The following is a 27,270-nucleotide window of genomic DNA, read 5'->3' as shown; positions in this document are numbered from 1 at the left end:
TTTGAAGCTCTACTTAGAACCCTCAGATCCACTGTAAGATCCATGGTTCAAAATGTAAATTCTTGCAATTTTTCAACTGTCTTAAAATCTTGAACAATGAATTTATGCCTAAATCATGTAATGAAACTGCAGCTAAAATTGAAATACATCAGCATCTATGATTGTTACTAAAACTTGGCCAACATCCACCGATGTTGTGACTGCTTGGATGGCACTAAAATCTGTGTCATGTAGCTCTATACTTCCATCTTCACCACAGACAATCACTATTACGCAGAGACACATAAATACTGAAAAGACACTCTGAGGCTTTGGTTTTGGGAGGTCCCCCTTAACAAACCCATTGAGGGCTTCTTTTTTTTTTTTTTGGACTTCCTAGCATGTCTGCTTTGTATAATTTTGTTTTTGTTTTGTTCTGTTGTGTTTTTTCTTATTTTTTTTTATTGCATAAACCTTGACCATGTGCTGAAAAAATAAAAGAAAGAAAGAAAGAAGAAAGCTTAAATCACTAAAACACTATCAAACGTTAACTGATGTAAATAAAGAAAACAAGCCACTGATTCTATTCTATGTAATTCTCTCTCACTCTGTGTGTGTGTGTGTGTGTGTGTGTGTGTGTGTGTGTGTGTGTGTGTGTGTGTGTGCGCGCGCGCGTGCGTGCGTAAGCGAGCAGCGCTGTAAACTGCTGCCATACATGTGCCAACTACAGTAGTCCAACGCGGGGCTAGGCTAGCTAGCTACTCGCTATAGCCCGTTTCCCGTGAGCAATAATGATGTGGCGGTGGGGGGGCGCGGTGGGGGGCCAGGGCGGGTGGGAGGGAGGAAGAGGACGCCGAAGCTGGCTGACGCTTGCGCGCTCACACAGGCGCGCACACGCATATACACGCTCACACATGCACTACGCTCATAGAGAGAGAGAGAGAGAGAGAGAGAGAGAGAGAGAGAGAGAGAGAGAGAGAGAGAGAGAGAGAGAGAGAGGCGGCACTAGGAAGATGGAGGTCTGCGTGGAAGCGGCGGAGCGAACCTCCATCCTGATGCCGCAGCATCACGGCAGGAAGCAGGTGAGTCGACGGCCGGAACCTCCGCTCTCTGTCGGCTGACACCTCCGGCATCCAGCCGGTTGTCCGCCGTGGCCCACATCGCCGTGTTGTGTTGTGTAGTGCTGTGTTGTTGTGACGGTGCGGTGCTTTGTCGCCGCTCTATTTGTTGACTGTGTTGCGTGCGTGTGTGTGTGTGTGTGTGTGTGTGTGTGTGTGTGTGTGTGTGTGTGTGTGTGTGTGTGTGTGTGTGTGTGCTGGCTGATGAAAACACAACAGCGCATCTCAGGGGAAATGCCGTGCAAGGATTCAGAGGATGCAGGAGAGAGAGAGAGAGAAAAAAAAGGGCCACATGCACACGCAGAGACACACGCACACACCCGGCTGCGTGTGCGACGTTCGTTTTCGCTGGCCCCGAAGCGCGACCGCCCACCGGGACGTCATGAATGAAACGGCCCATAGAGGCCCTGTTGTTGGCAGGTGCAGAGTCCCGGCAGAGCGAAGCATCCGTGGCCTGCCTGCTGGAGCTCGCGCCGGATTTATTTCTTTATTTCTCGACTCGCTATTTTTTTTTTTTAACCTCTTGTTATATTTCACAGCGCTCCTTTCGTGATGCAAAGCCTACGAGGCAGCAGGTTCTGCAGAGGCAGCGTGCCTGCTGTGTGGCCGTGTGGTGCTGCTGACAGAGAGGCTGCGGGGTTCACAGCCACACGCACGGTGCAGGCAGCTTTGCAGCGTCGTCATTTCAATCACGTCTAATTCCTGTTTAAAAAAAATAGTGCTAAACATTTGATAAAAATCAAAACTCATTTTGGAATCTCTGCTAAACGTGTCTATTGCTTGCATTTAAAAAAAATAAATAAAATTTTTACGAGGTAGGGATTTGAGGAGGGCATCCTGGCAGCATTTTTTTTTTATTATTATTTTTTTTTTTTTTGTGAAAGTCAAACCTTCCCCTAATATACCGTAGAAACCCGAAACCTCCGTTGCACTTCTAACTGGACCAGACTGGACCACACAGCGAAGCAGAGGGCATGTTGAGCTCCCTCAAAGGAGAATGTGTCTTCTTCTACTCTGTTGCATATCAATTGCTGGGCTTCATGGTTGTAGCTGAACCCCAGCAGCGCCTGTGGGGACAGACTTCAACTCAGACTGCAGCTAAAACAAATGGTCTCTGCTTCTTCTACTGGCATGTTGTATGAGTTATTGTTCACCACTATCATCATCATCATCATCATCATCATCATCATCATCATCATCACCACCACCACCGCCATCATCATCATGGTTTTGTGACTGTTAACGTCTGCAAAAGTAAAACCTTGTGTTATTATTATACTTGATAAACATCTCAAATAAACAGATTATTACAGGCTAGGGCAAACTCTTTGACTGGTGGGCCACAATGGGTTCTAAAATTTGACCCGAGGGGCCAGGCGGAGTGTTTGGGTGAGCCACCAAAAATATATATCATGGGATATGTCGAAAACATGCGGTTTCATGTCAATTGAAAATGAACAAAAGCATTGCAACGAAATGTGTGTCTTTGAAGCCCCACAATATTTAGCTCTTTATCGAAATCGCTCTTAAAACACTGAAAAAAAATTGGATGAAATACAGCCCTTTTATGACTCACATACTATTAATATAATTTCTTCAAGTTAGGCGGGCCAGAACGAAAAGCTTCGTGGGCCGTATATGGCCCTCAGGCCGTAGTTTGCCCACTCCTGGGCTAGACATTGATTCTGCATGCATTTCATTGCTAACATCCTTTTACACCTGCTTTGTCATGTGACCAAACACAGGGAGATGTATAGAAGCTACTTTCAGATGGTTTCACCTGGTACTCAGACCTGCCTTTGGCATACACTATTGCTGAAAAGTGTGTGTGTGTATTTGTATGCGTGTGTGTGTGTTTGTGTGTGTGTGTTCGTGTGTTCGTGTGTGTGTGTGTGTGTGTGTGTGTGTGTGTGTGTGTGTGTGTGCAAACGGGCAAGCGTGAGCCAGCTTCCACATCCCCTTCCTCCCACCACCACATAATAATTGGTCCCAGAAATGGGCTATAGTAGCCAGCTAGCTAGCCCAGTGTTGGACCAGTTAGCAAATTTTATTGCAGCGCGCACTGGTTACACACGGTTAACTACCGTGGGAGACGGTTGTGGGGTTATTTGCCACAAATCCGTTGAGTAGACATTCACCTACTGAGCATGTCAAAATGAGTTTATTAAATTAAATTGTGATGTACAGAATATTTATGGCTTTAAAAGTCGGCTGCGGGAAGGATGAGTTGCCGCCGTGTCTCTGGTTTGATAGACTGCAGCCGGCAGAGCTCAGCTCCAGCCAAACAAGAGCGCCAAGGCAACAAGTTGAATTGTTGTCTTTATTATTGTGTGTGTGTGTGTGTGTGTGTGTGTGTGTGTGCGTGCGTGCATGCAAGCTGCTTGTTAGCTCAGATAGATTTCATAGATTTCAGCTTTAGCGAACTTAAACTCAAAATCCATGTGGCCATGGGAACTCTGCTGTGGAAAATCTCATTTCAAGTGTGATTCTTTACAATAAATAAAATTAGCACAGAAAGCGCGTTCAATTGTTGATATTGTCTGTAGACATTAAGGTAAATAAACAAAAATAGTTTTTATTCAGATTTCAATGAGTTAGTTTGCAGTTGTCAGATCCCTTTTTTTCCCTTTTGCACCAATAAAGCCACAATCTGTTGACTTTTTCCTTCAGAGAAAAAAAAAAAAAAATCACCTCAATCGGATTCATGAATTTGCATATTATTCTCCTGAAGGCCAACAGGGAAACAGAAAAATAATCTGTTTTTCCCCAAATGGTCAAAGCCGAACCCGTCGACTCACCTGCTTCCTGCCGTGTGGTTTTGAATGATACACCATCCCTTTATTTACATCGTGAACTTGCATTTCTGAATCTTTCTTAATGTGTTTTTTGTTTGCTTTATCCAGCTTTTCATGTGAACGGCCTTAAATGAAATACTGTTTCATTTGAGTTATCATATCTTACGTGTGGATCTATTGCAAACACACGAGTGTTTGGTTCCTGGGACAGGATTGTCACTAATAAATAATGTAGTACGAGAAAATGAAGGTGCGAAATATTGAAATGTTTTTTGAAGGCCGTCTGTCTCATTGCTGCGCGACAATAAGTTTCCGAGCCAATAATAATCTCATCAGTTACCTCTGCTCACGTCATCCCATTACTTGCATCTCGAAAAGTTCAACATTTGGACAGCGGCATAACCCAGCAACCGTCGGTTCCCTTAGTGCTCCTGCCGGCTTGTAAGACCGCAAGGCTTCTTTGAATTGGATATCCTAATTGCCATACCAGTGGCACACACAACAAACTGACAGGGTGCCGACTACAAAGAGTCTTTCCTTAAAAAAAAAAAAACAGCAACGGTATCACCGCCTCAGTTCTTTGCTCCTGCCTAGCGGAGTCGGCGTGACGGCTGGATAAAGAACACTGTTCTCAGGTCCGGAAATAGCTCCCCAAGATCTCACGTAGTCCAACAGCACACTGAGTCCCAGAGAAGAATGCTCGTTAAAAAGCTCTGCGTGGCTTTGGTGAAACTTTTGCGGCTTTCCCGTCTTCCTCGTCTCAAAGAAGCTTCGCAGATGTTTATCATTTTCTCACAAGTTAGAACCCGTGCACTGTAGGTGAGGACCAACTTGACACAATGTAGCTGTGGACTGTGCAACCCCCCAGAGTCAAGGCAGGTCGTGTCTGGGGAGGGAAACAAATGTAGCTAAATGACTATTGATTCTGCACACTGCTGCAGTCATGTTGTTTTTCACTCTCTGTTTAGAAACAAAATGAGGCATTTTGGAAGGCAGCTGAAGTCGACCAGATTTTGTCTAATTAGAGAATGGAAGAAAAGAAAAAAAAAAAACCTTTACGTTCTCTTCTTTTTTTTTTTTTTAGCCCAGCTCCATATTCAGCACAACACAATTCATTATCATTGCACATACGTTTATAGCCACACTGGCAAACAAGGATATTGTTGAGAAACTTCTTGAAAATGCGGCTTCAACAACAGAGATGGCAGAAGACTGAATTATTAAAATCCCTACAAGGCTACATGGATTCAGTGACTTCCAAAGATAAACAGTGTTCATTAAGACACTGCCACACAGTTCAGATCATTATTCTACATGTTGGTACCATGGACTATGATGGAAGCTTTAAGATCTTCTATCAATTAAGCATCCCCCTGCTGCCCTAACTTAAGCCACTAATTAATCATTGACACTGACTAACATAGGTTACTAAGGTTACTTTAAGAAATTTCCTCTGGGAATTAATAAACTACTCTTCATCTTCATCTTCATCTCAAAATGCTTTCCTTCTTGGTGAGGTTCAGCCTTTGCTTTTTTGTTGGTATCGGTTTTTCTTGTCCTTCGGCCTTAAACAAGGTTCTTTCTGCAGATGGGTTTTTATGCTGCAGCACACCCAAGCCAACTGTGATTAACTGGAAGCACATTAAACAGTTTAAATGCATGGCTGCTCCTTTCTAACGGGCAAGAACAGACATTACCGAGCTCTACATCTGGATTAATGTTCTGTGAAGAAGAGCATAAAATGTGTGTTAAATAATCCCATAGGCTGAGATTGATCAGCTAGTGTATTTTCTTTTTTCTTTTTTTTTTTAAATGTTAGTTTACGCTGTTATCCGTCAATGGTTAAGCACTTAGCCATTGTCATCCCTATCTATCGTCTGTGTTCACTCCAGGAGTGACTTCACACACTTCACCATATTGACCTCTCTGTGCTGAGGCACTGGAAACGACTGCAACATGGCAAGAAAGCAGGCTTCTGTAGCTCAAAATTGAATTAGTTAGCAGAAGAAAAAGCCTCAAACTGAGCTGGGGCTGAAGGGACACATCGCTAGGCTTCTCTTGACATCCTCCCACTGCAGTGCGTTGCTTCGTCAGATTCTTTTCTTACGTTCACATCCTCAGTCGACGTACTTCGCCGGCAGCAAGCAGACGGCTCCCTCGATTTGTTTTCAGTCTGGACGCCGGCTGGCTCACAATGCAGTCGTCTCCACAGGCAGAAAGAGGGTAAATAAGGCACAAGACACCGGGTCAAACCTGGCACGAGAATATCATGTATTTATTTACACGTGCCTGAGTAATGAAGGACATTTGGCGATTTTGGTAAACCCTTTAAATCAGGCCATTGTTATTCTATTGTTTCTATTTGATTTTCCATTATTGAAAATCTGTTTTGTGCAGCTGCCGTCTGTAACCACTTACTTATTAGATTGAAATGGCAGATTGAGGAAACAGTATATAAAATTGATAGATTTGAGCCGAAGCCATGCGTATCGCCGATCGGTTTTACTTCTGTCTACGCTCTCTGTGCATGCTTATTACAACCACTATTCTTCCTCCAATGCCCCGGCCTTCACTGAGTGCACAAATCACACCTCTCTGTAACCCACACTAGACTTGTTTTTGAAAGTCACGGGAAGAGATTGTGTTTTTTTTTAAACAAACATTTCAATCTATCCAGCAATTTACATGCTTTACAGTCTCAATATATTCCGTTGCCAGGGCCGTTCTGCTGTGGCTGCTTCCTGGAAGCTGTGCGCACTGACACAGACGCAGTCGGGCTCTGTTGCTCGGGGCTTCACGACCTTTTCCTGGAAATAATAAAAAGATAAAGTTAGTAAGGATAGTTAGTAAGGATCCGCTGTTGTAAACAAGTCCTGTAAGTTTTGATAGCAGTGTCATCTTTGGTGTAGTTTGGTTATTTGCATTCAGTAATTTTGAGTTAAAACGAGCATTCCACAGTCTTCCATGTAGATCAGTGGAGCTACTGTGGAATCATCTTCTTCTGCTGACAGCCCCATTGTACTTGAGGAGACAAAAAAAAAAGCTGAAGTGCAAGAGACAAGCCAGGCCTCAGTCGGCGCTTCTGTTACATATGTGCCGTTATTGTGCGGTAATACGGGGTTTGCTGTCTTTTGATTGGTAATCGGTTCAGTTTTTTGCGGCGGGGACGACCCTCATGCTTGGCATTGTCATGGAAATCACACTGACGCTGTCCTTCACGCGGGCTGCGTTTTTTGGTGAAGCTGCGAGAAATGCTATCGTAGAATAGAATAGAATAGGATAGAATAGAATAGAACGCCCTTCACAGTGTACCACAAGATTGGAGAGCTCCTTATTAAGTGCAAACAGATGGTTAAAAAATAAGTATAAGGTCCAAGATAAAGTCTGAGTTATATATTTACATATATATATATATATATATATATATATACTCCCATGTTGATATGATTATTAAAAAAATGGAAAAATATCAGTTTACGGTAGATTTAGAGCAGAAAAAAAAAATGCGATTAATTTGCGATTAATCGTGAGTTAACTATGAAAACCATGCGATTAATTTTTTTAATCGACTGACAGCTCTAATATATATATATATGTATATATAAATATATATATATATATATATATATATATGTATATATATATATATATATATATATATATATATAAATATATATATATACATATACATACATTCAGTGTGTATATATATACATATATATATATACACACACGTATATATATAATAAAGCATATATAATAAAAAGAATTTGAAATTTGAAAGAATTGTAAAAATGTATTCCACAGGATAGTTGAATAATGACAGAATAATTATAGTGCACAGGATGATGAATACTCACGGATGCTTGTGCAACACATGTGATTATTATTATTCAAATAATCAATTCAATGAATTGAATTGTGGTCGACCGGCTTCATCCATCATCAATCGCCCGGCACTTATTTGCACGGCGTCTTAAAAACACCTTTCAGCACAATCAAAGAGAAAAGCATGTGATCGTACTTATGTGTTGCGCTCCATCCACTCCTGTTGTACGGAGCTACTGCTTTTAATGATCAAGTTGTGACGCCTGCTGCAGTGTACGCTGGGAACAAATATCCTTCTGGCTGTGTGCGTGCTGTGTGTTGTGATCACTGAGCAAAGGTCACGCCGAAATGATGACACTCTCCCTGAACTTTTCAAGTCTAATTAGTGGCGCATGACTCAAGGCAGTAGAGCTGGCTGGTTGGAATGTCTTCTTTGAGGCTTGTTGAACTGTTTGTTGGCGATATATAATATATAATAATATAATTGTTTTTTAGCTCTATGATGGTGATACAGTCATAAGTTTGCCACCCACACAGTTGTATAATGCCAGCAGATGTTGCAGTTGTTTGCAGGAGAGGAATCCTTTACTGCACCAGATTTCTGATGACACAGCTTCCCTCGAAACAAAGACGCTTCCTCACGTTAACAACCTTGTATATCGTGGCAATGTGTAAGGGATAGTGCAGTCATGTGATATTATCAGCTTCCTGGATAGACTGGATAAAATTAGGCTTTTAGCTCGTTGCATTGCAAAGTCCACATTGTTTTAAACTCAGTATAAGGGAACGTCACTGTTTTTTTTTTTTTTTAATCAACAGAAGCTGCATAAAATCAGATTTGTACCCCGATTCTGGCAGTAACCATTTGGAACACCACTAGTTCTACTCTGAACCAATGCTTTAGAACAACCATATTATTACTGCACATTATTATTGTAAAGTGGGTGCAGGGGATTTTGACAATTTACTGTCTAATAATGATTTCAGCAAAGTTTCTCCTCATGAAGCCTCTTAACTGCACAGTTGAAGTAAATAAATCTGGGTTTAGTGCGCTGCCAAGCTTTAAAGTCAGAACATAGACCTTCTAGCTGAAGTGGTTGTGGAACATGTACAGCATATATTGTCAGATATATTGGAAGATGAGACTGTCCAGTGTTGTAAATGTATTTTATGTTGTATTGTTGTCTTTTTTTTATTAAATTATTGTATTTCTCTGTCTCTTCCAGGGTATGTTCTAATAACAGCTGGATCTAAACATGCAGCTTGAGGTAAGAACTTTACATTTCATTAAATATGAATTTTTCTCATTACTACAAGCTACAATTCATAGGATTTCAGTTTTACAGTGGTTGGAAGTTTGATGATTCCGCTTTTTGGACGTGACTTTTCAGCAGTATCAGAGACGTCACAATAGCACCACATAGCTGCCGCTATAGTCACTAGGTCTAAATTACAAGAGAGTACCCGTGGAACAGCAGATTAATGCTGGTAATTTGTTCAGGCATTAGACTGACAGACAGGAGCAGTTTTAATTTGCAGTGCTAGTAATTGCCACTAGAGATAACAGATGGGCGATTACAGTAATAGCTGGCCCTGACTCCTGACATTAACATTGGTCAACAACGGATGAAGTAGATAGACATTGATAGAAGCGACCACCAGAGGGCTTTGTGAGGTTTCAGATCAGACGTTTGTTCAAAATATACTGTCACTCAGGGCAGCAGGAACTGGAACGAGCTACCCAGCAATATAAGACAGTGTCAACTTTTTTTTCTTTTTTTTTATAGGTATTTTGAAGTGGAACTCAAAAACTGGATTCTGGACAAACCAATTTGTGAGCATTTTGCCAGGTTTTGTGTTTTTCTTGTTGTGTATGCTCCTTTGTTTTTTTGTGGTTTCAGTGTATGTTGATCTGTTGATCTTTTTATGTTCATTGTTTCACAGTATGTGGGGACTACAGATGAATTTTAGCATCCTTGTTAATTCCAGCGTATTTACTGTACAATATATCTTGTATGTACTGGTCATTACTATGCACTGTCCCATCAAAAAGAAAAAAAAGATAGAAGATAGGCAAAGATTAACATCTTATATTATCTAATATTGTGACACTGAAACTGTAATTTCTTTTTTCTTCTTTCCTTTTTTCCTTTTTTTTCTCCCTTTTTTTCTTTCTGTAATTTCCTAAATGTTTGGCCCTATGAGTAATCACCAGCGCCAAACTATCCTGCCCAACCAGTGCAATTATAAACTCGCAGTATAAATTTATTACCACTGGCGTTTCCTCCCTTTCTCTTTCCATCTGCCAGCCAGCACCATCGCCCTGACCTCCGACACACACCGACCGATGACACAGTCATAGAAGCCCCCGACTTCACCAGAGCGGCTCAGCCATGAACCCCCAGGAAACGGAGCTCGGCCAAGAGGTGACGGAGGAGGCCGGAGACGCCCCTCCTCGCCACCGCCACGGCAACCACAGCGGCCGTCCGAGGAACCACGGCAACCAGGAGAGGCGCTACAGGCGCTGCGAGGCTCCCGTTGGAGAAGCCTCCGGCGGCGGAGCGAGAGCCCCCCCGCAAGAGGAGCAGGACCCGGAGCCGCATCACGGGCCTCCACAGCAGCCTCTGCCCATACCGCGACCCGCAGTGACGCGCTACCGCAGACAGGGGGACAGCGAGGCCCGGATCCGAGCTCAGCAGCAGAGGCACAGGCAGCGGCAGCAGAGGGAAGCCGAGATGGCCCAGCTGCTGGCCCAGCAGCAGGAAAAGCAGCAGCAGCAGCAGCAGCAGCAGCAGCAGCAGGTGGAGATGACCCCGGAAGACGAGCGAGAGCGAGACGACTCGGCTCTGGCTCGCTCCGCCAGCACCGAGAGCGGCTTCCACACCCACACGGACCGGGCCGAGGGCGACGACGGCCTGCTGGTGATGTCCCTGGAGCCCGGGAGGCAACCCGAGGCCGAGGACGAGGCGGGCAACTACGGAGTCCAACTCCGGCCCGAGGCGGAAGGCTACACCGAGAGCGCCGAGGCGGAGCAGCAGCACCTCCACCTCCACTCCGACTATCCGGCGCCGCTCCCGACTCTCCCGCCTGACGCCCAGGGCCCCCAGGGACAGGACGAGCACATGATGAACACTGGCTACTCCAACTACGTGTACACTGAGCCACTGGGTCACGCCGGCGTGGGGCCCGAGGCGTCCCTGGGTCCAGACGTGGACGTCGGGCTGACGGACGAGCCGTACTCGGAGCCCTACGACATCTACTCCCTCTCCGAGCACGTCTACGAGGAGATCTGCGACGTCACGCCGTCGTCCACATCCGAGGGGGCCGAGGATTCGGAATCCCTCCAGCGGGAGAGGAGGAGGGCCGGCTTCCAGCTGCTGGAGGCGGGCGTCGGAGGCGGAGACTTCCACCAGCAGGAGGCGGTGGGCTCGCGTCTGCGGCACTACGACGAGCGCTCGGACGGAGAGTCCGACAGCCCCGAGAAAGAGGCCGAGTTCGCCCCGTACCCCCGCGCCGACAGCTGTGACCAGGAGGAGGACCCGGACGTGGCCGGCGCTGAGGGGAGAGACGAGCTCAACTCGCAGAGCCTCCACCATCTGACATCAGACACCATCTACGAGGAAAACGAGGGCCCCCAAGAAGAGGAGAAAGGTCAAGCCGAGGTGCCGGCGGACGACAAGGCGGCGGCAGCGGCGGGGGGGAGCCCGTCGGAAGAGTCGGCCGCAGTGAGGAACAGTCAGGAGAAGAGGGACGCCATCTCCCTCGCCATCAAGGACATCAAGGAGGCCATCGAGGAGGTGAAGAACCGAGCCGTGAGGTCGCCGTACACGCCCGACGAGCCCAAGGAGCCCATCTGGGTGATGAGGCAGGACCTGAGCCCCTCCGCCGAGTGCGACCTGCAGTTGACGGTGGGATGCGACGTGAGTACAGCACCGCCGGATACCGTCCACAATCTGGTTTGCATGGCACATCGGCTTTCTAGTCCAAAGGAAGAGACTAGAGGACAAGAATCATCTGGTCCAGGCGTGGGCAAACTACGGCCCGGGGGCCATATGCTGTCCGTTAAGCTTTTTAACCCGGCAGAATTTAAAGAAATTATATCAATAGTAAGTAAGTCATAAAATTTCAGTTTTTCATCCATTTTTTCAGTTGTTTTAAGAATCGTTAAAAAAATTAATAAAATGCTAAATATCTTGGGGCTTCAAAGACACACATTTGTTGTAACACTTTAGTTCCTTTTTCAATTGACATTGAAACAAAGCATTTTCTCCATATCCCATGACATATTTTTCCCTCCTATGAGGTGGGTCATCAAAACACTCCACCCATCTGCTGCTGCTCCGGCCCCTCCGTCACATTTTACAACCCACCGTGGCTTGTGTTCTATGTGCCAATGCCAGAAACATATGGTCATTTTGTAGAGAAAAGTAAAATTGTTGAATTCGTTGTGCTGCTCTGAATGGGTCAAGGGTGTGTGTGTGTGTGCGTGTGTGTGCGTGTGTGCGTGTGTGTGTGTGTGTGTGTGTGGGGGGGGGGGGGGGGTAGCAGAGATAATTTGACAAAAGACCTTCACACTGCAGCATTTTTTTTTTTTTATGTAATAATACACGGATGTATGATATATATGTATAAAGAACTATTTCATGACAAGAATTTTGACTGTTATAGGGTCACCCTGAAAACATTTAGAAATCCAAAAAACTACAATAACAATTGGAATAATTACAATTTCAGATTTCTACGTATTGCCCGCCACTGTGTGAGTCATGATGTCTGTATGACTCTGCAGACGAACGCAAAGCCTCTTTGTTTTTGCTTTTGTGCTCAGCTGCGCTCTCTAGCGGTGAAAAAAAAAAAGCTTATTGCCACTGAAAGTTGTTGACTCTGGTGCTTTGGCTTGGTTGCGCTCCTCCTCAAGAAAACAAGCTTTGTTATCCACTGATAAATCTAATTAGCGTGATCAAATAAAGTGTTATCCTGTGACATAAGCCAGTGATTATGTTGCGAGCTCCAAGCACATTTTCTAGACGCTTCTTGTTTGCAGATGAATAGATTCATCTTTTAGTTGTCAGTTCCTGGTGTTCGGCTCTTGTTGAGGGTCACGCCTGGTGTTTTTCCTCCTTTTATCCGGAGCTTCTCCAGTTGTCTGCTCAGTCCGTCAAGGTGGAGTTGGATTCCGTGGCAGGTTTGGTGTTATTTAACTATTCGTCCACAGAGTGGTGCTGTTTTGAGTTGCACACTTGCGCTTTATTCAAGACCTCTGTATTTCTCCCTATGTAGCCTTCTAAAAAAAAAAAAAAAAAAAACATTAGATTTTAGCTTTCACCCTGTGCTTAACACAAATTTTCTTGGTGATGTTAGTAATATGTTTAATTGCATATGTGCAAATCAGACAGTAGTCTAAATTCTTTTAAATATGTTTTTGTGGGTGTGATCGATGTAGGAATAGGGAATAGAGGAGACCTATTTCAGAAATCCACAATTCTGGAAAAATTATGCTTAATTACACTGTTTTCAATAATAATCATATTCCCTGCTCTGACTTTAGTTTGTTGTGGGATAAACACTATGTAGCAGATATTTGATGTGGTTTTTGGAATATCGTGAATCGTCCTCCTTCTTTTTAATGACACTGCACTGCATCGCATGTTCGTTGTGGTGAAAATGTCCCGGAGGAGATGAGGAGTCGGTTCTGTTGTGTCAAACGCTTGACGTGGTAAATAGGAACCATGAGTTCTGGCTGTGGCCAACCGAAAACCATCATCGGTTCAGCCCATCTTCCTCTTCTCACCAACATACCTCGCTCTCTAAATCTAACTCAATATCTGACAAATGCTGCCGTTCAGGTTGAACCTCAAAGACTTTACAGGCATCCACCTCAAGACTGCGTATTTGTATTTGGCCTATCGTAAATATTTTATAACAACTGGATTTGCTGGGTTTTGGCTGTGTCTATGATGAGCAACTGAGCAATCCATTCGGTGCTGTTTGGCATGTTTTTCATTTGAACAGATTTAAATAGGATTTGAATTCTATCTGACACCAAGTGAAGAACTAATGTGACATCTATTTATAATATAGCATCCATCATTCGTTAACACTTCCCCTCAGCGTTGGGAGGTCACATCTCCAGTGTCATCGTTGCAACCAAAGGCAGAACATCAACACCTCGGCAGGCATTCATTTCAAGTCTGAAGTCGTGATTATTATTTTTACCATCTGATATGGAGAGAAAGGAGGGAGAGAAACAAGGAGAGGAAGGAGCAGATGATGGTGGGAACAGGAGGGCTGGAAACTGATCAGGGCTTTGCAGAGGCAGACGGCACACAGACACACACGGACAAAGAAGCACTGGGAGATGTGCTTGAGTAAAAGCAACGTCATGTCTGATGCAACTGATTTGAAGTCATTTTGTAGCCATACAATATGACAAACATGGAGCATGGACCATAAACATGGACCATTAGTTTCAGGTATTTTGCTTTGCGAGCAGCAGTGCTTTCTAAACGCATGTGAGTCGTGTGGCCCGCATCTTCTTTCCCCTTCTGTTGTCGCCCTCCATGAATTATTGAGCTGCCTGTGAGTGACAGCGAGACAAAGGTAAAGGGCAAGACAGGTTAAATAATTCAGACAGGATCCAGTGATAAAAAAAAAACTGAAGCTGTTTTGCTCTTTCCATCACTGCGATAAGGACACTTACATGACCCAGGTTGATGAATGACTCTGTTTTTAAATATCTCCACTGTGTCTCTAGTCTGCAGTGGAGATCAACGTTATAAAATAAATGTTTCATTGTGTCAACCAGTTGACAATGCGTTCAGGTTCGGCCTCTGCAGATTCCATGATGATGCGTCCAGACACATAATCCCGTTGGTAACCTGAGCGACTGGCCCTCAGCCTGTAGAGGCTGGTGTCACGAGTCAACAGTCACTTCCATTGCAAGTTAGTTCAGCAGCTCCTGCTCAGCCCGGTCTGTGCGTTTCACCGAAAGCCATGGAGAACTTTTGGATGTATCAAGTGGAGAAGCTTGAGGAGGAACAAGCCAAGCAGAAGGAGCAGGCGCAGCAGCAGCAGCAGGCGCAGCAGCAGCAGTGTGATGGAGAAGAGGTGTGGGTGGTTCGGAGAGATTTACATGGGCTGGGGTGCTTCTGTCTATTTGTAGCGGCGGTGAATCAAGTCTCTTAGACTTGTAAAGAACATGTGGGAAATCTGCAATGCTTCTACATGCTGCTTTCCACTACTTACTGACGTAGAGAGCTTTTGTGTATTCATCGGGAAGATAAGATAAGGAGCCAATGGATCATATTCAGTTGTTAAAACTGAACTTAATTGTCATTTGTAGCTGTGCTTTACGTTCTTTCAGGCTAAAGACCACATCATTGTGTTTGTGTATGTGTGGTACACAAACACAAACACAATGACAACCGTGATTGTTGGTCTCTTTTCCTCTTAGAAAAGTGACTTTGAAAGTGTTGTGGATATAAACTCAGGGTGCTGTAATGAAAAGCTACAGCACAAGATACAGTTTGTTTTCTGGTGGGCCGTGCTTCTCCATTTTTCCGATGTAGAGGCGACATTCTGTTACATTATGTTTTGGTCTTCCTTTGAGCTCACCGCACCTCAGCTCCTCCGTGTGACACCTTTTGGCCTTTGAGCCAGATGGGAGATGAAATGTGTCACGCTGTGACTGATGTCGGCTGTGATGATGTCATGTTTGCATTTCCGCCTCCATGGTCTCCTTGACGCCTCGCCTGCAAAAGTTTGGTGGAAAAGAATCGTGGTCTTTGTGCAGAATTCTGATGGACAAGGGCGAGCCCGACGTGTGAAATTTAACAAGCAACTCCTAAATTCATGTGGTGGAACCTTTCTGTCTGTGATAGACGGATGCACCCTTAGAGCAGATTATGGCCACTAACACCACAGACGGAGTCCGTCTGTTTTTTGGGCAGGACCGTCAACATTGCAACTGAATTCTGCTTCTTCCCTTCCAGTCTCCTCGTTCAGGCTCACCATCTCCGCCAGGAGCAGAGTCCTGCAGGAGACTGCTGCAGGATGACAGCTTTGAGTCTCCCTCTGGTAAAGAGGTGGGTTTACCATGCTTTTTTTTTTGTTTTTTTCACCTTTTGTTTGACCATCAAGAGACAAAAAGTAATTGATTTTTTTTTTCTGTTTCATTAGTCCAGGAAAAGCCTTGCATCATTCCCCACATATGTAGAAGGTAAGCACTTCATCATACCAGTAGCGTGACGGTCCAGTGAGATTTGAGGAAGACAGGAAGTCCTGCGTCATATCCAGCTGTAAACAAATAAAATGTTGAAACCCGAAACCAGTCGTCACAATTTCAAACCAAACAAAACAAATGCTCAAAATGTCAACAAAGGAAATTCCCTACTTGTGCTTTCTGTACACTAAACACGATACAAAAACCATGATTGCAATAGCTTTGCTAAGTCATGATTAACATTACTCAATTTAAACAATACATAAAGGACGTAGACCCACTCAATATGTCCCGACCAAAACAAAGCCAAAAACCACTGACTGTTTGCAAAGAGAATATATGGCAGTATATTGCATTTTTTTTTGTTGTGACTCGTTTTTTCTGTGTCAGGCACATTTTGTGGGGCTCTATTAAAGAAAAAAAGAAAACGTAAAAAAAGAAAACATGACATATTATAATATGATAATTTAATATGATTTTATATAGCCAGATTTTTTCCAAGAATACGCACTATGGCCCATTAAGAAATTCTTATGTTCATTATGAACATCATTCAGGAGGAAACCGGCCCGCACTTTTCCATATTTGCATAGCTGTAGGCTAGTGGATAACTGTGAACTGAATTGTGTTAATGAGAGGGAGTGTCTCTTCATGGGAAGCATAGCACCGTTGTTCTTTATGTCAACATGTGAGGGGCCTCTCATCCAATTAGGGCATCTTGTGATCATTATGCAGTTCATGATATTGATGTTAAAGAGGCCACTGTTCCAATTCCGTCTCCATAGTCCCCGGCCCTTGTGACCCCGAGGACTTGATCGACGGGATCATCTTTGCAGCCAACTACCTGGGCTCCACCCAGCTGCTGTCGGACAAGACGCCGTCCAAAAACATCCGCATGATGCAGGCACAGGAGGCAGTCAGCCGCATCAAGGTGAACACACGATGAAAGACAGAGTCGGCATGGTTCAAGTGTTGCATTCAAGTTGCAAAGGTGTTGGAGCAATGTGGATTTATATACATATAAAGCAGCTGTTGCTCGAACCTAAAAGGATTGAACAATAAAAGGCACTGAACTCTGTTTTATTTACTTTAACGAACTGAAAGGATGAAGTATTACTGACAAATGGCTAAGGGATAATGAAATGCTGGTAGGTTACGTTCATAAAAAAAAATGAATGCCTTAAAACAAAGAGGTTGTGGGTTCACTTCCCACCCCAGGCCCATCTGTGTACAGAACCATAACAACTTGTTATGGTTCTGTACCTACCTCACCAGGCACTCCGGCTTCCATCTACAGTCCAACACTAGGTTACAACATTACAACGTTAGGTTAATTGGAAACGTGTCTAAAGTTTGGATTGATTAATAATTTTTATTTTGATAAAAGCTTGATATACTGCCCATAAATACATTAATAAGCTGGGTGGGGACAATCGTTTCGTATTTAGGATCAACGCTGGCATCCTCAAATAAACCAACGAAGAAGAAGGTAGACGAGGTATCCAGGTTTGGGTAGCGCAGAGCAGGCCACCGTAGTTCACTGGCAAGCTTGGGAGAGGGAGGGGGAGTGAAATACACTGCAATCTAAAATATAACCACTTGTTGTGGCTGTTTTCTCTTCAAAATCTTCAAATATGACACACTTAACCTTTAATTTTCCGTGGGTCTCAGTGTTTGGTGTTGTTGCGATAAGCTGGCAACCTTTCCAGGGAGTAACCTGCCATCACCCCAAGACTCCCAGGATAAGGCTCCAGCAACCCAGCCACCCTTATGCAGGATAAACAGTAACAACAGCAGTAATGAATGACTCATTTTAATTTGAAAAGTGCACCGGCTGTGACCCACCACCTGTTTATTCTGTGTGTTTTTCCCCTCTATATCAGTTCCTCTACTTCTCTTGAAACCCAACAACAGTGACCTGCTGACAAAACACAGCCTCACTTGTCTCAGTAACTCTTTGGCGACACATCAAATGAGTAATAAGGCAGTAATAATTAGTAATTTATTACTATAATGATAAATAGCAGTCCATGGCAGGATGGCAATAGGTGATCTGTGTCCATTAGAACAGATGGTGGGTTTGGAAAGTTTGACACATTGATATGGGATGATGTTGTTCACATCATTTAGATACTCTCATGGATCATCACCTTACATGCATGTCGTACATTCATTTATCGTGATTCTGCAGTGACACCTTCTAAGGAAATGCTTGTGTTTGATTGTTGCCCGCTAAGACTGTTTTGGACTTCCTGGTAGATCTTTGAAGACTCGTTCACCATGCACAATCTGCACTATTCCTACACATTTAAACTGAAGTGACAGAAATAATCCTCTCCATATTTCCCCAGTGGATGGAGGTAACTGTAAATATTGTCACATGACTGCGTCTTGAAGGTCAATTGAAGGTTCAGATCTCTCCAGGAACACATGCAAGCTGACTGCAGAGGCCTAAAAACCACTGAGCCTCTGTCAGTGGAGGTATGGCAACACAGTACAAGACTGAAAAACCTTTTGAGAACCAAACCTGTTGGATATTTTAAACAAAGAATATTGTACATGTATATCTATGTAAAAAAATTATTTACTGTGATTTCGAATGCGCAATTCATCAACTTGAAGATTTCAAATGCTTACTATTCAATATTCAGATTAAATTCACTTTGTTTTTATTTGAATTATTTTATATTACAATGTGGCAAACTCCTCCTTTGACACCAACTTTGTCCTTGTTGATCTACAGTATATGTCATTTTTCAGCCAAAGTGAAATAAATAATAAATAAATTCATAAAAACATAAATAATCAAATGGCTGCCACCCATTGACCTCTATGTCTGACACTAGCCTAACGAGAAGAGGAAGGTAGGATGAAAAAATAAATCAATTACGCAAATACAACAAAATGCTTCGATGTATTTGTGCTGACACATAATGATATCGCAATGTCAAAGCAATGCGAAAAGAATGAAACAACAACGTTGCTTAGTATCTCCAATTACAAACATGGATTTGTCTCTAAACGGCACAACACAATTGGATGGGTGAACTTGCCTTTACTTTCCTGACTCCCTGCAGTCCGCCTGATCCTATAATTGTGAGTGCCAGCTCAGGAGTCTGACAGTATGGACATGCACTATCAGCTTTGTGAAGACGTTAAATGATGGATGGCGATGTCATTGAGTATCTTCACCGTCTGCTGCCCTTTAGTTAAGACCTCATCAGGCAAGACTAGTCAGTCTCTAACTTTGGCTCCCAGTGTATGTCCTCGTATGGAGTGTGTGTTGGTTGCGTTGATCAACAGGTCAGTCACAGACAGAGCAAATTACCTCATTGAACAGAAAATCAGGCAACAGGGGCCACAGGGTTCAGGTCGCTTGACCTCTCCTGAGACCATGGGAGAGTGATATTTATGGTCAGCGCCCCCCCCCCCCCCCAACTTGCCCCCCTCCTCTTGGTCCTGTGCCCTGCTCTAACCCATGACTCTCCTGTCTGCTTTATTCCATGTCTGGCAGATGGCCCAGAAATTAGCCCAGAGCAGGAAGAAGGTGCAGTACCGACATTTTTTTTGTCTCATCCTTTGAGCCCAGCCTGTGTTTGGCTCTGCTTGTCGCTGTGCCTCTGTCTGGGTGTGTGTCTGTGTCTGTTTCTGTCTATGTGTGTCACTGTCCTGTCCCCCCATTTCTGTCGCTCTGATTCATTTATGGCATTTTTCCTGAATCCAGCAAATAGCTCACCGCTGTTTGTGTTAATGGTAGTTTGTGTCTCTTCCTGGGGTCTCCAGTCAAGCCCTGCCACCATTTTACATTCCACGTCAGGCATTTTGTGTCCTCCATGACTCGTAGCGCGGGTGCCTTTGTCAGACTGGATACTGTAGCCGCTCGCCTCGGTGTGAACCCAGTTTGCTGGACGCAGGAATCAGCCGCTGCCTCTTAAACTTGCGGTCGCACCCTTTGTGCTCTTTTCCCTCTGCTGCATATTCCGATTCTTTGTGCAACCTTTTGTTTCCACTCAAACAGCCAGTGGGGTTGAAATTCCACCACACTCTGGTCGGGCAGAATTCTGTTTTTCTTTTCGCCTCTTTGTGCAGTTAATTATCATCATGTTTGAAAAGCCTGTGGCAAGGTTCTCCCTTGCTCACCATTTTAATGTTATGCTAAAAAGGCTCACCATACTTTCCAACGGCTTCCCTCCCAATCGATTCCTGAATAATTTACTGGCAACAAACAACCACTGCTGAAAAGTCACAACAAACCGCCACAGGGAAGAAAAACTATTTTAGCTGTTTTTAGAAAATCATTAAAGTTCGTGTTGTATTTTATGTGTGTGTGTGTGTGTGTTTTTAAACATATTTTTACATATTATTATTATTATTATTATTATTATTATTATTATTGTTATTACTTTGGCTCTTACTTCACAGTCTGCACACAGTAATTGGGTTGTTGCAGCATTCTTTCATCGGGTCAAACAGATTGAAACACTCTTGATTGAAACACTTGTGTTTTGTGTATTTGTCTTTTTGCTTGTGTGCACTTAACACCATAAGTTACAACTTTGGTAGGTTGATTCCTTAAGAGGAATTTTTCATTTTTTCATTTGTATTTTTGCAGATGTTGACCTTATAAGAAGGCATGTACAGTAGAGTGTCTTCACAAGTGGTATCTACCTTCAGAACAAACTGGTGCTGGAGAACATTGCAGATATTTTTTTTTTTTGCGGCAGTTCTGCACAGCCGCAACATACCACATACAGAGGCTAAATAAGTACATGTATATAATAATGTAATTAAATGTGTAGTTTCCTTAGTTTGTATGGAAAAATATGTATTGGAAAAAACTTCAGTGTCTCTATCTTGGACTTTAATATTTTCTGTTATGTGACATAACTGGGTTAACGCTGTATATTTGATGTATATTCAGGCCCCTGAAGGCGAGCCTCAGCCCATGACAGAGGTGGATCTCTTCATCTCCACCCAGAGAATCAAAGTCCTCAATGTTGACTCACAGGTACTGACATCCAACAAAGCCACATCACCTCCTTCCACTGCGCCCTCATGAGACCATATGACAATAAAGAGTTATCTTGCCAAAAGGTGGATTTTATAGTTTGATTTTTACGCCTGCTGCCCTCATAGTTGTTTGTCATCATATATTGCTTGGTTATGCATGTGTCAAGTCAATTATATGCGCAAGACATGAAGACAATTTATGGTTTGCTTCTTCAGGAAACCATGATGGACCACCCTCTCCGGACCATATCCTACATCGCGGACATCGGTAACATTGTGGTTCTGATGGCCCGCCGCAGGATGCCTCGGCCTGACTCTCAGGAAAGTGTGGAGGCATCAGATCCGGGTCAAGACAGCAAGCGGCAGTATAAAATGATATGCCACGTCTTTGAGTCTGAGGATGTGAGTCAAACAGCAGTTTGCCCAACGCACATTTGAATCTCTGTTGGCATTAAGCGTCGTTAAGTTAATATATGTTTGAACTGACCTTCCAAAATGAAAATGTACATTTATGTGAAAATACTAATTCATTGTAACCACTCTGTTCCTCAGGCCCAGTTAATTGCCCAGTCCATTGGACAGGCCTTCAGTGTTGCTTACCAGGAATTTTTGAGGGCCAATGGTATAAACCCGGAGGACCTGAGTCAGAAAGAGTACAGTGACCTGCTTAACACACAAGACATGTACAACGATGACCTCATCCACTTCTCCAAGTCTGAAAACTGCAAAGATGTGAGTAGAGCTGTGCCAGAGACAGACGTGCATTTCTTTTGCTGGTTCTAGTGTAAGAACCTTTAACTGTCTGTCCCAAATGGACCCCTCAAAATCTATGCAACACTATGCTATAAAAAAAAAGGATGTGTAACCACAAAATGCTTATTGTCATCAGGTATTCGTAGAGAAGGCGAAGGGGGAGATTCTGGGCGTGGTCATTGTAGAGAGCGGGTGGGGCTCCATTTTGCCCACCGTCATCATCGCCAACATGATGCACGCTGGTCCAGCTGAGAGGTCCGGCAGGCTGAACATAGGCGACCAAATCATGTCTATCAACGGCACCAGCCTGGTGGGGTTGCCTCTGTCCACCTGCCAGAGCATCATCAAGGTAAACGCTTCACGCCGTCACTTTCACGCTCAAGTGTGACAGTTCAAGTTGGTGACTGGGATCCAGGCCTTCAGTAGCGTGGCTCCTACCCACAGTCCACAGACCTGCTTACTAGGATGACTTGCAACCTTAAACTGCCAATAGGTGTGAGTGTGATTGTCCCACTGATGAATGGGCAACTTATCCAGTGTGAAACCCTCCCGTCCCCCCCAAGATGGCTGGAACAGGCTTCAGCACTTTCACTGTACGCTAAACATCCGCTCCAGCCTTATTGTAACGTGTTTGGTTGAAGATATATTTTCAGGAGAAATTTTTTTTGAACTGTTATTTTCTGGGTACATTTTGAGCTTTAGTTGTCAAACTACAGCAGTTGGAACATGAATTCATGTTTGCAAGGAAATACAGCACATACACCCACTGGGAAAAAACAACTGAAGGAAATTTGATGAAACACATCACATCATATAATGATCCTGAACTATTGTCTGTAATGGCAACTTTTCTACATCATAGCAAGCCAAGAGGAGAAAAAATGAAAACCTCATTTCATGCAATTGAACCCAATTCATCCTGTCGCCATTATCTATAATATAGGTAACATGACTCCAATATAACAATGACATTAAAGTGACAGAGCAAAACAAATCATCTCATCTTGTTTGGCTGAAATTACATCTGGCAGTATTACATACTGAACTCCTTACCCTCCCATTTGTCCTGATGGAATGGCTAACTGAGATTGCTAAGGAGCCTACGCTGCGTCAGCGTGGCATTGATCAGTAATGCAGCTTGAAACGGGGAAACAGGAAGTAAGAGCAGCTCAACGGGCATCGTTTTCATGAGGTTTGCCAGGTTGTTTTTTTTTTTTGCAGAGTCATCTGATGCGGCCCTGCTGCGAGACCTCCTGAATTGAGTTTGTTTCGTAAGCTGAGCTCCACTTCCATGAGCTGCCAACGTAATGCCTCGTATGTGTGTCCCGACGCAGGGTCTGAAGAACCAGTCTCGGATCAAGCTCAACATTGTCAGATGTCCTCCAGTCACCACTGTACTCATCAGACGGCCCGACCTCCGCTACCAGCTGGGCTTCAGCGTCCAGAATGGCATTGTTGGTTTGCATTCTGGCTGAGAATTCAATGGCTTGAAAAGCTTGAGAGACGCGTAGTAGTGACAAGTCCATTTGTCCCTTCCACAGATTTGCAGCCTTATGCGTGGCGGCATCGCCGAACGAGGCGGAGTGAGGGTGGGCCACCGCATCATAGAGATCAACAGTCAGAGTGTCGTGGCCACACCCCACGAGAAGATTGTCCACATTCTGTCCAACGCCGTCGGAGAGGTCAGACATCATCGCTCGGAACGCAAAAGTTTCCTGTGGTTGCGGTTTGTCTTTAGAGCGGTCAGCCGCAAACGCCGCAGTTCTTTTGCTGCGCAAAGGAAACAGCAGCAAAATGTTTTCTAATCGACTTTCAGCGAGGACCATTTGGTTATAAACAGCAACAGCCGCTATGTGACACCCAAAGGTGCATGCCGGTTGCATGACACGTAAGCTGCACGACGCATCACCCCGACCTTCCCAAGTCAGAGAGCACTTCAAGAGTGTTTAAGATGAGAGTGCAGAATAAATTCAGAAATTTCTTCGTCATCTGCAAAGAAAGGAAGGAGAAGTTAGCTCGTTCAGAATCTCGAATAATCCAGAAACAGACGAAAAGAAATGAAAGTAAAGTTTTGTATTTTTCTCTCATTTTACATTGGATTTGTTCATTAGAGTTAAAATGAACTAATTACTTTATACACTTTGTAATGGGTGTCAGCATCGCAATGACATTAATACAAAGCAGAACGCGAACATTTTATATCACATTTTAATTGCAAGCCTTTTGTCCCTTCCATTCACCTGTAGTCAGGTCCTCAAGCTGTAGCACTGTGTTTCAACACTGCATCCAGCTAATGTTAGCTGTGTTTATTTTGTGCAAATCACACAGCACACGTAAACACATAAATATGGACATGAAAATGAAATATAACAGAATTTTAAATATGCAAGCCAAAACATGATTAATCACGATTCACTGCGGAACTGAAGAGCTTTATCGCGATTTTAAAAAATCAATGGTTTGAAGGCCCTAATATATAAATATACATGTGTGTGTGTGAGTGTGTGTGTGTGTGTGTGTGTGTGTGTGTGTGTGTGTGTGTGTGTGTGTGTGTGTGTGTGTGTACGTAACTAGCATCGAAACTATTCGAGTCACTAACTAGTCATTCTAGCACGTGGATGGATGTCTGCTTCTGCCTTGTGACGTAAAAAAAAAAAATTGTCTGCTGTCACGACAATTCCAGCAGTTGAACGTTTGTTCTCTGTGTGTCTTGTCACAGATCCACATGAAGACCATGCCTGCAGCTATGTACCGCCTGCTGACGGCCCAAGAGCAGCCCATTTACATCTGACCAGACCAACCCTAGACATACACACCCTTTAAACCTCCTCCTTCTCTGGCCACCCTCCCACCTCCCAAGCCGACTCCCTTAATTCTCTCTTGTCCACTTCCTGTCAAACACTGACAGACGGCACTGAGTCCGGGGGGGGGCTCGGCCTGCCTCACCTTCATCAGAACACCTCACAGGCATCCACCTCATCCACCCATTCATTTTTTGTGAGGGCACAATAACTTTAAAGAATGTTTACACATTGTCAGTTCAAAGCAGTGCCCCAAACTGTTCACCATGCTGCTATCTCACACTCATAACACTCTCTTTCTATTTCCCACCCTCCACAAATTGATTTAGCAGCAAAACATGTTCATGCCACAGCTTGATTCCGCAGGACCAGGCTTGCTTGTTTTGTTTTTTTTTTGCTCTCAGCCTTCCCACTCACCAAGCCGCCGCGCTGTTTCTTTGGGCTTTGCATAATGCAGAGCGCTCCAGAAGGGCAAGTCAAAAGTGCTCCCACTCGTCACATTCCACAGTTTCTCCATGTTGCTGAAGGGTGGATGCAGCAGCTCCACCTGCCACCTTCAACTGGAAAGTGTTTACAGTAGTGCTGTAGTTGGTTTTGTACTAGATGATTGTATTTCCCTTTCAGGGGTGTATAACAAATGACCACACTTTAATCTGAAAACGACGTGACTCTCAGTCCCAATGTGTGGTCTGAGCAGTCGATGTGAAAACAGCTGCATAACGTTGAACGCTGCACAAAGCAAAGTCCGATCAACTGAAGTAACGTCATTAACAAAGTAGTTTCAACTTCCAGAGTCGGGGTCTGCTCGAGGTTTTCCTGGCCATTGGCGAATTCATGCTTGCTCTGGAGCACCGTTTCTCAACTGGTGGGTCATGACCCACTTTTGGATCGCGACTTTGTGGGCAGTTTCGTTCTTTTGTTAAAAGGGGATTTTAAAATATGTCTATCTACAGAGAAAATGTAGGTTATTTATTTCGCGGGACACACCATTTAATTCCAATTTATTTACAAGACATGATAGAAAGTGGGCTAGCGCCTTTATTGTTGTGGAATAAATTTGGGCCACATCGATGATAAGGGGAAAAAGAAAGTGGGTCCTGAGACTCCACCAGTTAAGGACCACTGCTCCGGAGGAATCAGTTGGTTCCTCTTGGACTGTGCAAAGCACTTTCAGACGTCCTCGGATGTGATTTAGCATACTACAAATAAAAAAAAATTGGTTGATGGACTGGAGGGGAATTTAACTTTTGTCCCCTCTTAAACAGCACTGGCAGTAGCTCCAAACAGAATCTAATGACCCTAAATGAAGTAAAAGAAAACCCTCAGGAGAGCCATTTCAGACCTGTGTATTGATGATTATGTCTGTCAGTACACACAATAGCAGTTGCAGAGAAGGTTACAGACGTCTCAGTGAGAACAAAAGATGAAAGGACTTGAATTACATCCTATGTAAAGTAGTAGTGATAGTACAAGACTTCTTGGCCAGTTGGACTCTACTGGGAGTAGAACATCAAGGTTTTTGTCGTTCTTTTCCGTTCGCTGCCGGTTGGGTCACCTTAATGATGTTGGCAAGATAGACTAAGACTAGAACTGTATCACGCTGCCACATTTTGACTTCGACAGTAACTTACTGTGCATTGTTACAACCAAGGAGTAGATTTTCCTTTGGCACAAAGTTTGGAGGCTTTGCAGTAAAATGCACAAGTACTGTATCGTTGCGCGTGATTGATGAAAAAGCGCAATAACGTTGCCATTTTGGCTATAAAAGACACATTCCATCCATTCTGCTCCTCTCACTGCCGCTACAGAGAGTTGAAGTTCCTTTATTAGGTTTTCACATTTCTTGCAATTATTAATGGTTGGTTTTAACTAAAGAGTGAGTAGTGAATAGAAGCAACTTGTCAATGTGGGGGAAAAAAAAAAACAACAAAAAAAATAACACACAACTGATCCGATCTGATGAAATCTAGTTTTTCTTGCCTTCCTAGTGACGTGATTGTCTCTGCTTTTTGATTGACAGTTGTTGAGTTATTATATATTTTAGATTTTACCAAAGACCTCTCTTATACGTTGTTGCATGTAGCATTGTTTGATAACCAAATTTCGGAGTGTTTGGTGAAAAGAAAAGTGACAGTAACACGACGGATGGTTTACTTTACTCAACAAGGAAAAACACCAAGTGCTGCATTTACTCCTCAGTGGAACAGAGATGAGCGACGACATGTTTTTCAAGAACCAAGGGTTCCAGAGTCATTCAGCGCAGTTAGTCAGAGAAAAAGAGCAGCAAATGTTACGACGGCAAAACTAATGTCCACTGAAGTTCCAGTTTGGTTCTCTTTCTTGCTGCAACACATTGATCACAGATTAAATTTGCACAAAAATAGATTTGGATTTTGAATTAGTTAGAATAATGATTTAAAAAAAAAAATGCTTTGCACTCGGGTCTTGTGGATTCTGGCCAGGCTCCGATGTTGCAAGCTGAATTCTCATTTCCAAAGCACCAAACTCAGGTGCAGTGTTGAATAGTGAAATATCAGAGCTACATTTGGAAGATTAACTTTATTGAGTTTAACACATGAAATGCAAAACTTGTATTCTTGCATCACGGTTAGTAAAAAATAATTTAGAGAAATTAGGATGAAAAGAAAAGCAAAGAGCTTTAGAGCCGTTAAGATAAAAATGACTTTTGAAAAAAATGATTATTTTTTAACATAAAAAAAGACATTTCTGATTCATTTAATTTATTGTTTGTTTGGATAATTCTA

The 27,270-nt window shown here is 43.6% G+C and overlaps 1 protein-coding gene across 2 annotated transcripts; it reads left to right on the top strand.

The window, feature by feature from the left end:
* The first annotated feature begins 923 nt into the window (after positions 1–923).
* Positions 924–26,933, top strand: apba1a (amyloid beta (A4) precursor protein-binding, family A, member 1a). 2 transcript variants are annotated; one of them, XM_076047172.1, is made up of 15 exons: positions 924–1,061; positions 8,947–8,988; positions 9,508–9,554; positions 10,030–11,640; positions 15,712–15,804; positions 15,899–15,938; positions 16,727–16,872; positions 19,456–19,488; positions 20,863–20,949; positions 21,168–21,353; positions 21,504–21,683; positions 21,841–22,053; positions 23,039–23,158; positions 23,246–23,386; positions 24,424–26,933. In XM_076047172.1, exons 4-15 carry the CDS (start codon positions 10,114–10,116, stop codon positions 24,493–24,495), a joined length of 2,838 nt encoding a protein of 945 aa, XP_075903287.1. In that variant the 5' UTR covers positions 924–1,061; positions 8,947–8,988; positions 9,508–9,554; positions 10,030–10,113; the 3' UTR covers positions 24,496–26,933. The 2 variants fall into 2 exon arrangements, with proteins under 2 accessions (XP_075903287.1, XP_075903288.1); XM_076047173.1 differs by lacking the exon at positions 9,508–9,554.
* The last annotated feature ends 337 nt before the right edge of the window (positions 26,934–27,270 follow it).

This window comes from Nelusetta ayraudi, unplaced genomic scaffold (genome assembly GCF_046127955.1).
Source record: "Nelusetta ayraudi isolate G7.1 ecotype Tasmania unplaced genomic scaffold, CSIRO-AGI_Nayr_v1 ptg000092l, whole genome shotgun sequence".
NCBI lineage: Eukaryota > Metazoa > Chordata > Actinopteri > Tetraodontiformes > Monacanthidae > Nelusetta > Nelusetta ayraudi.
Note: the sequence above shows the minus strand (reverse complement) of the source record. Positions and strands in the feature narration are given on the sequence as shown.

Bases quoted from the DNA above. Each gene is read 5' to 3' on its own strand.
- apba1a (XM_076047173.1), top strand. From the start codon at position 10,114: ATGAACCCCCAGGAAACGGAGCTCGGCCAAGAGGTGACGGAGGAGGCC. The intron at 21,354-21,503 runs GTGAGTCAAACA...TCTGTTCCTCAG, and splicing joins ACGTCTTTGAGTCTGAGGAT to GCCCAGTTAATTGCCCAGTC. The intron at 22,054-23,038 runs GTAAACGCTTCA...GTCCCGACGCAG, and splicing joins CCTGCCAGAGCATCATCAAG to GGTCTGAAGAACCAGTCTCG.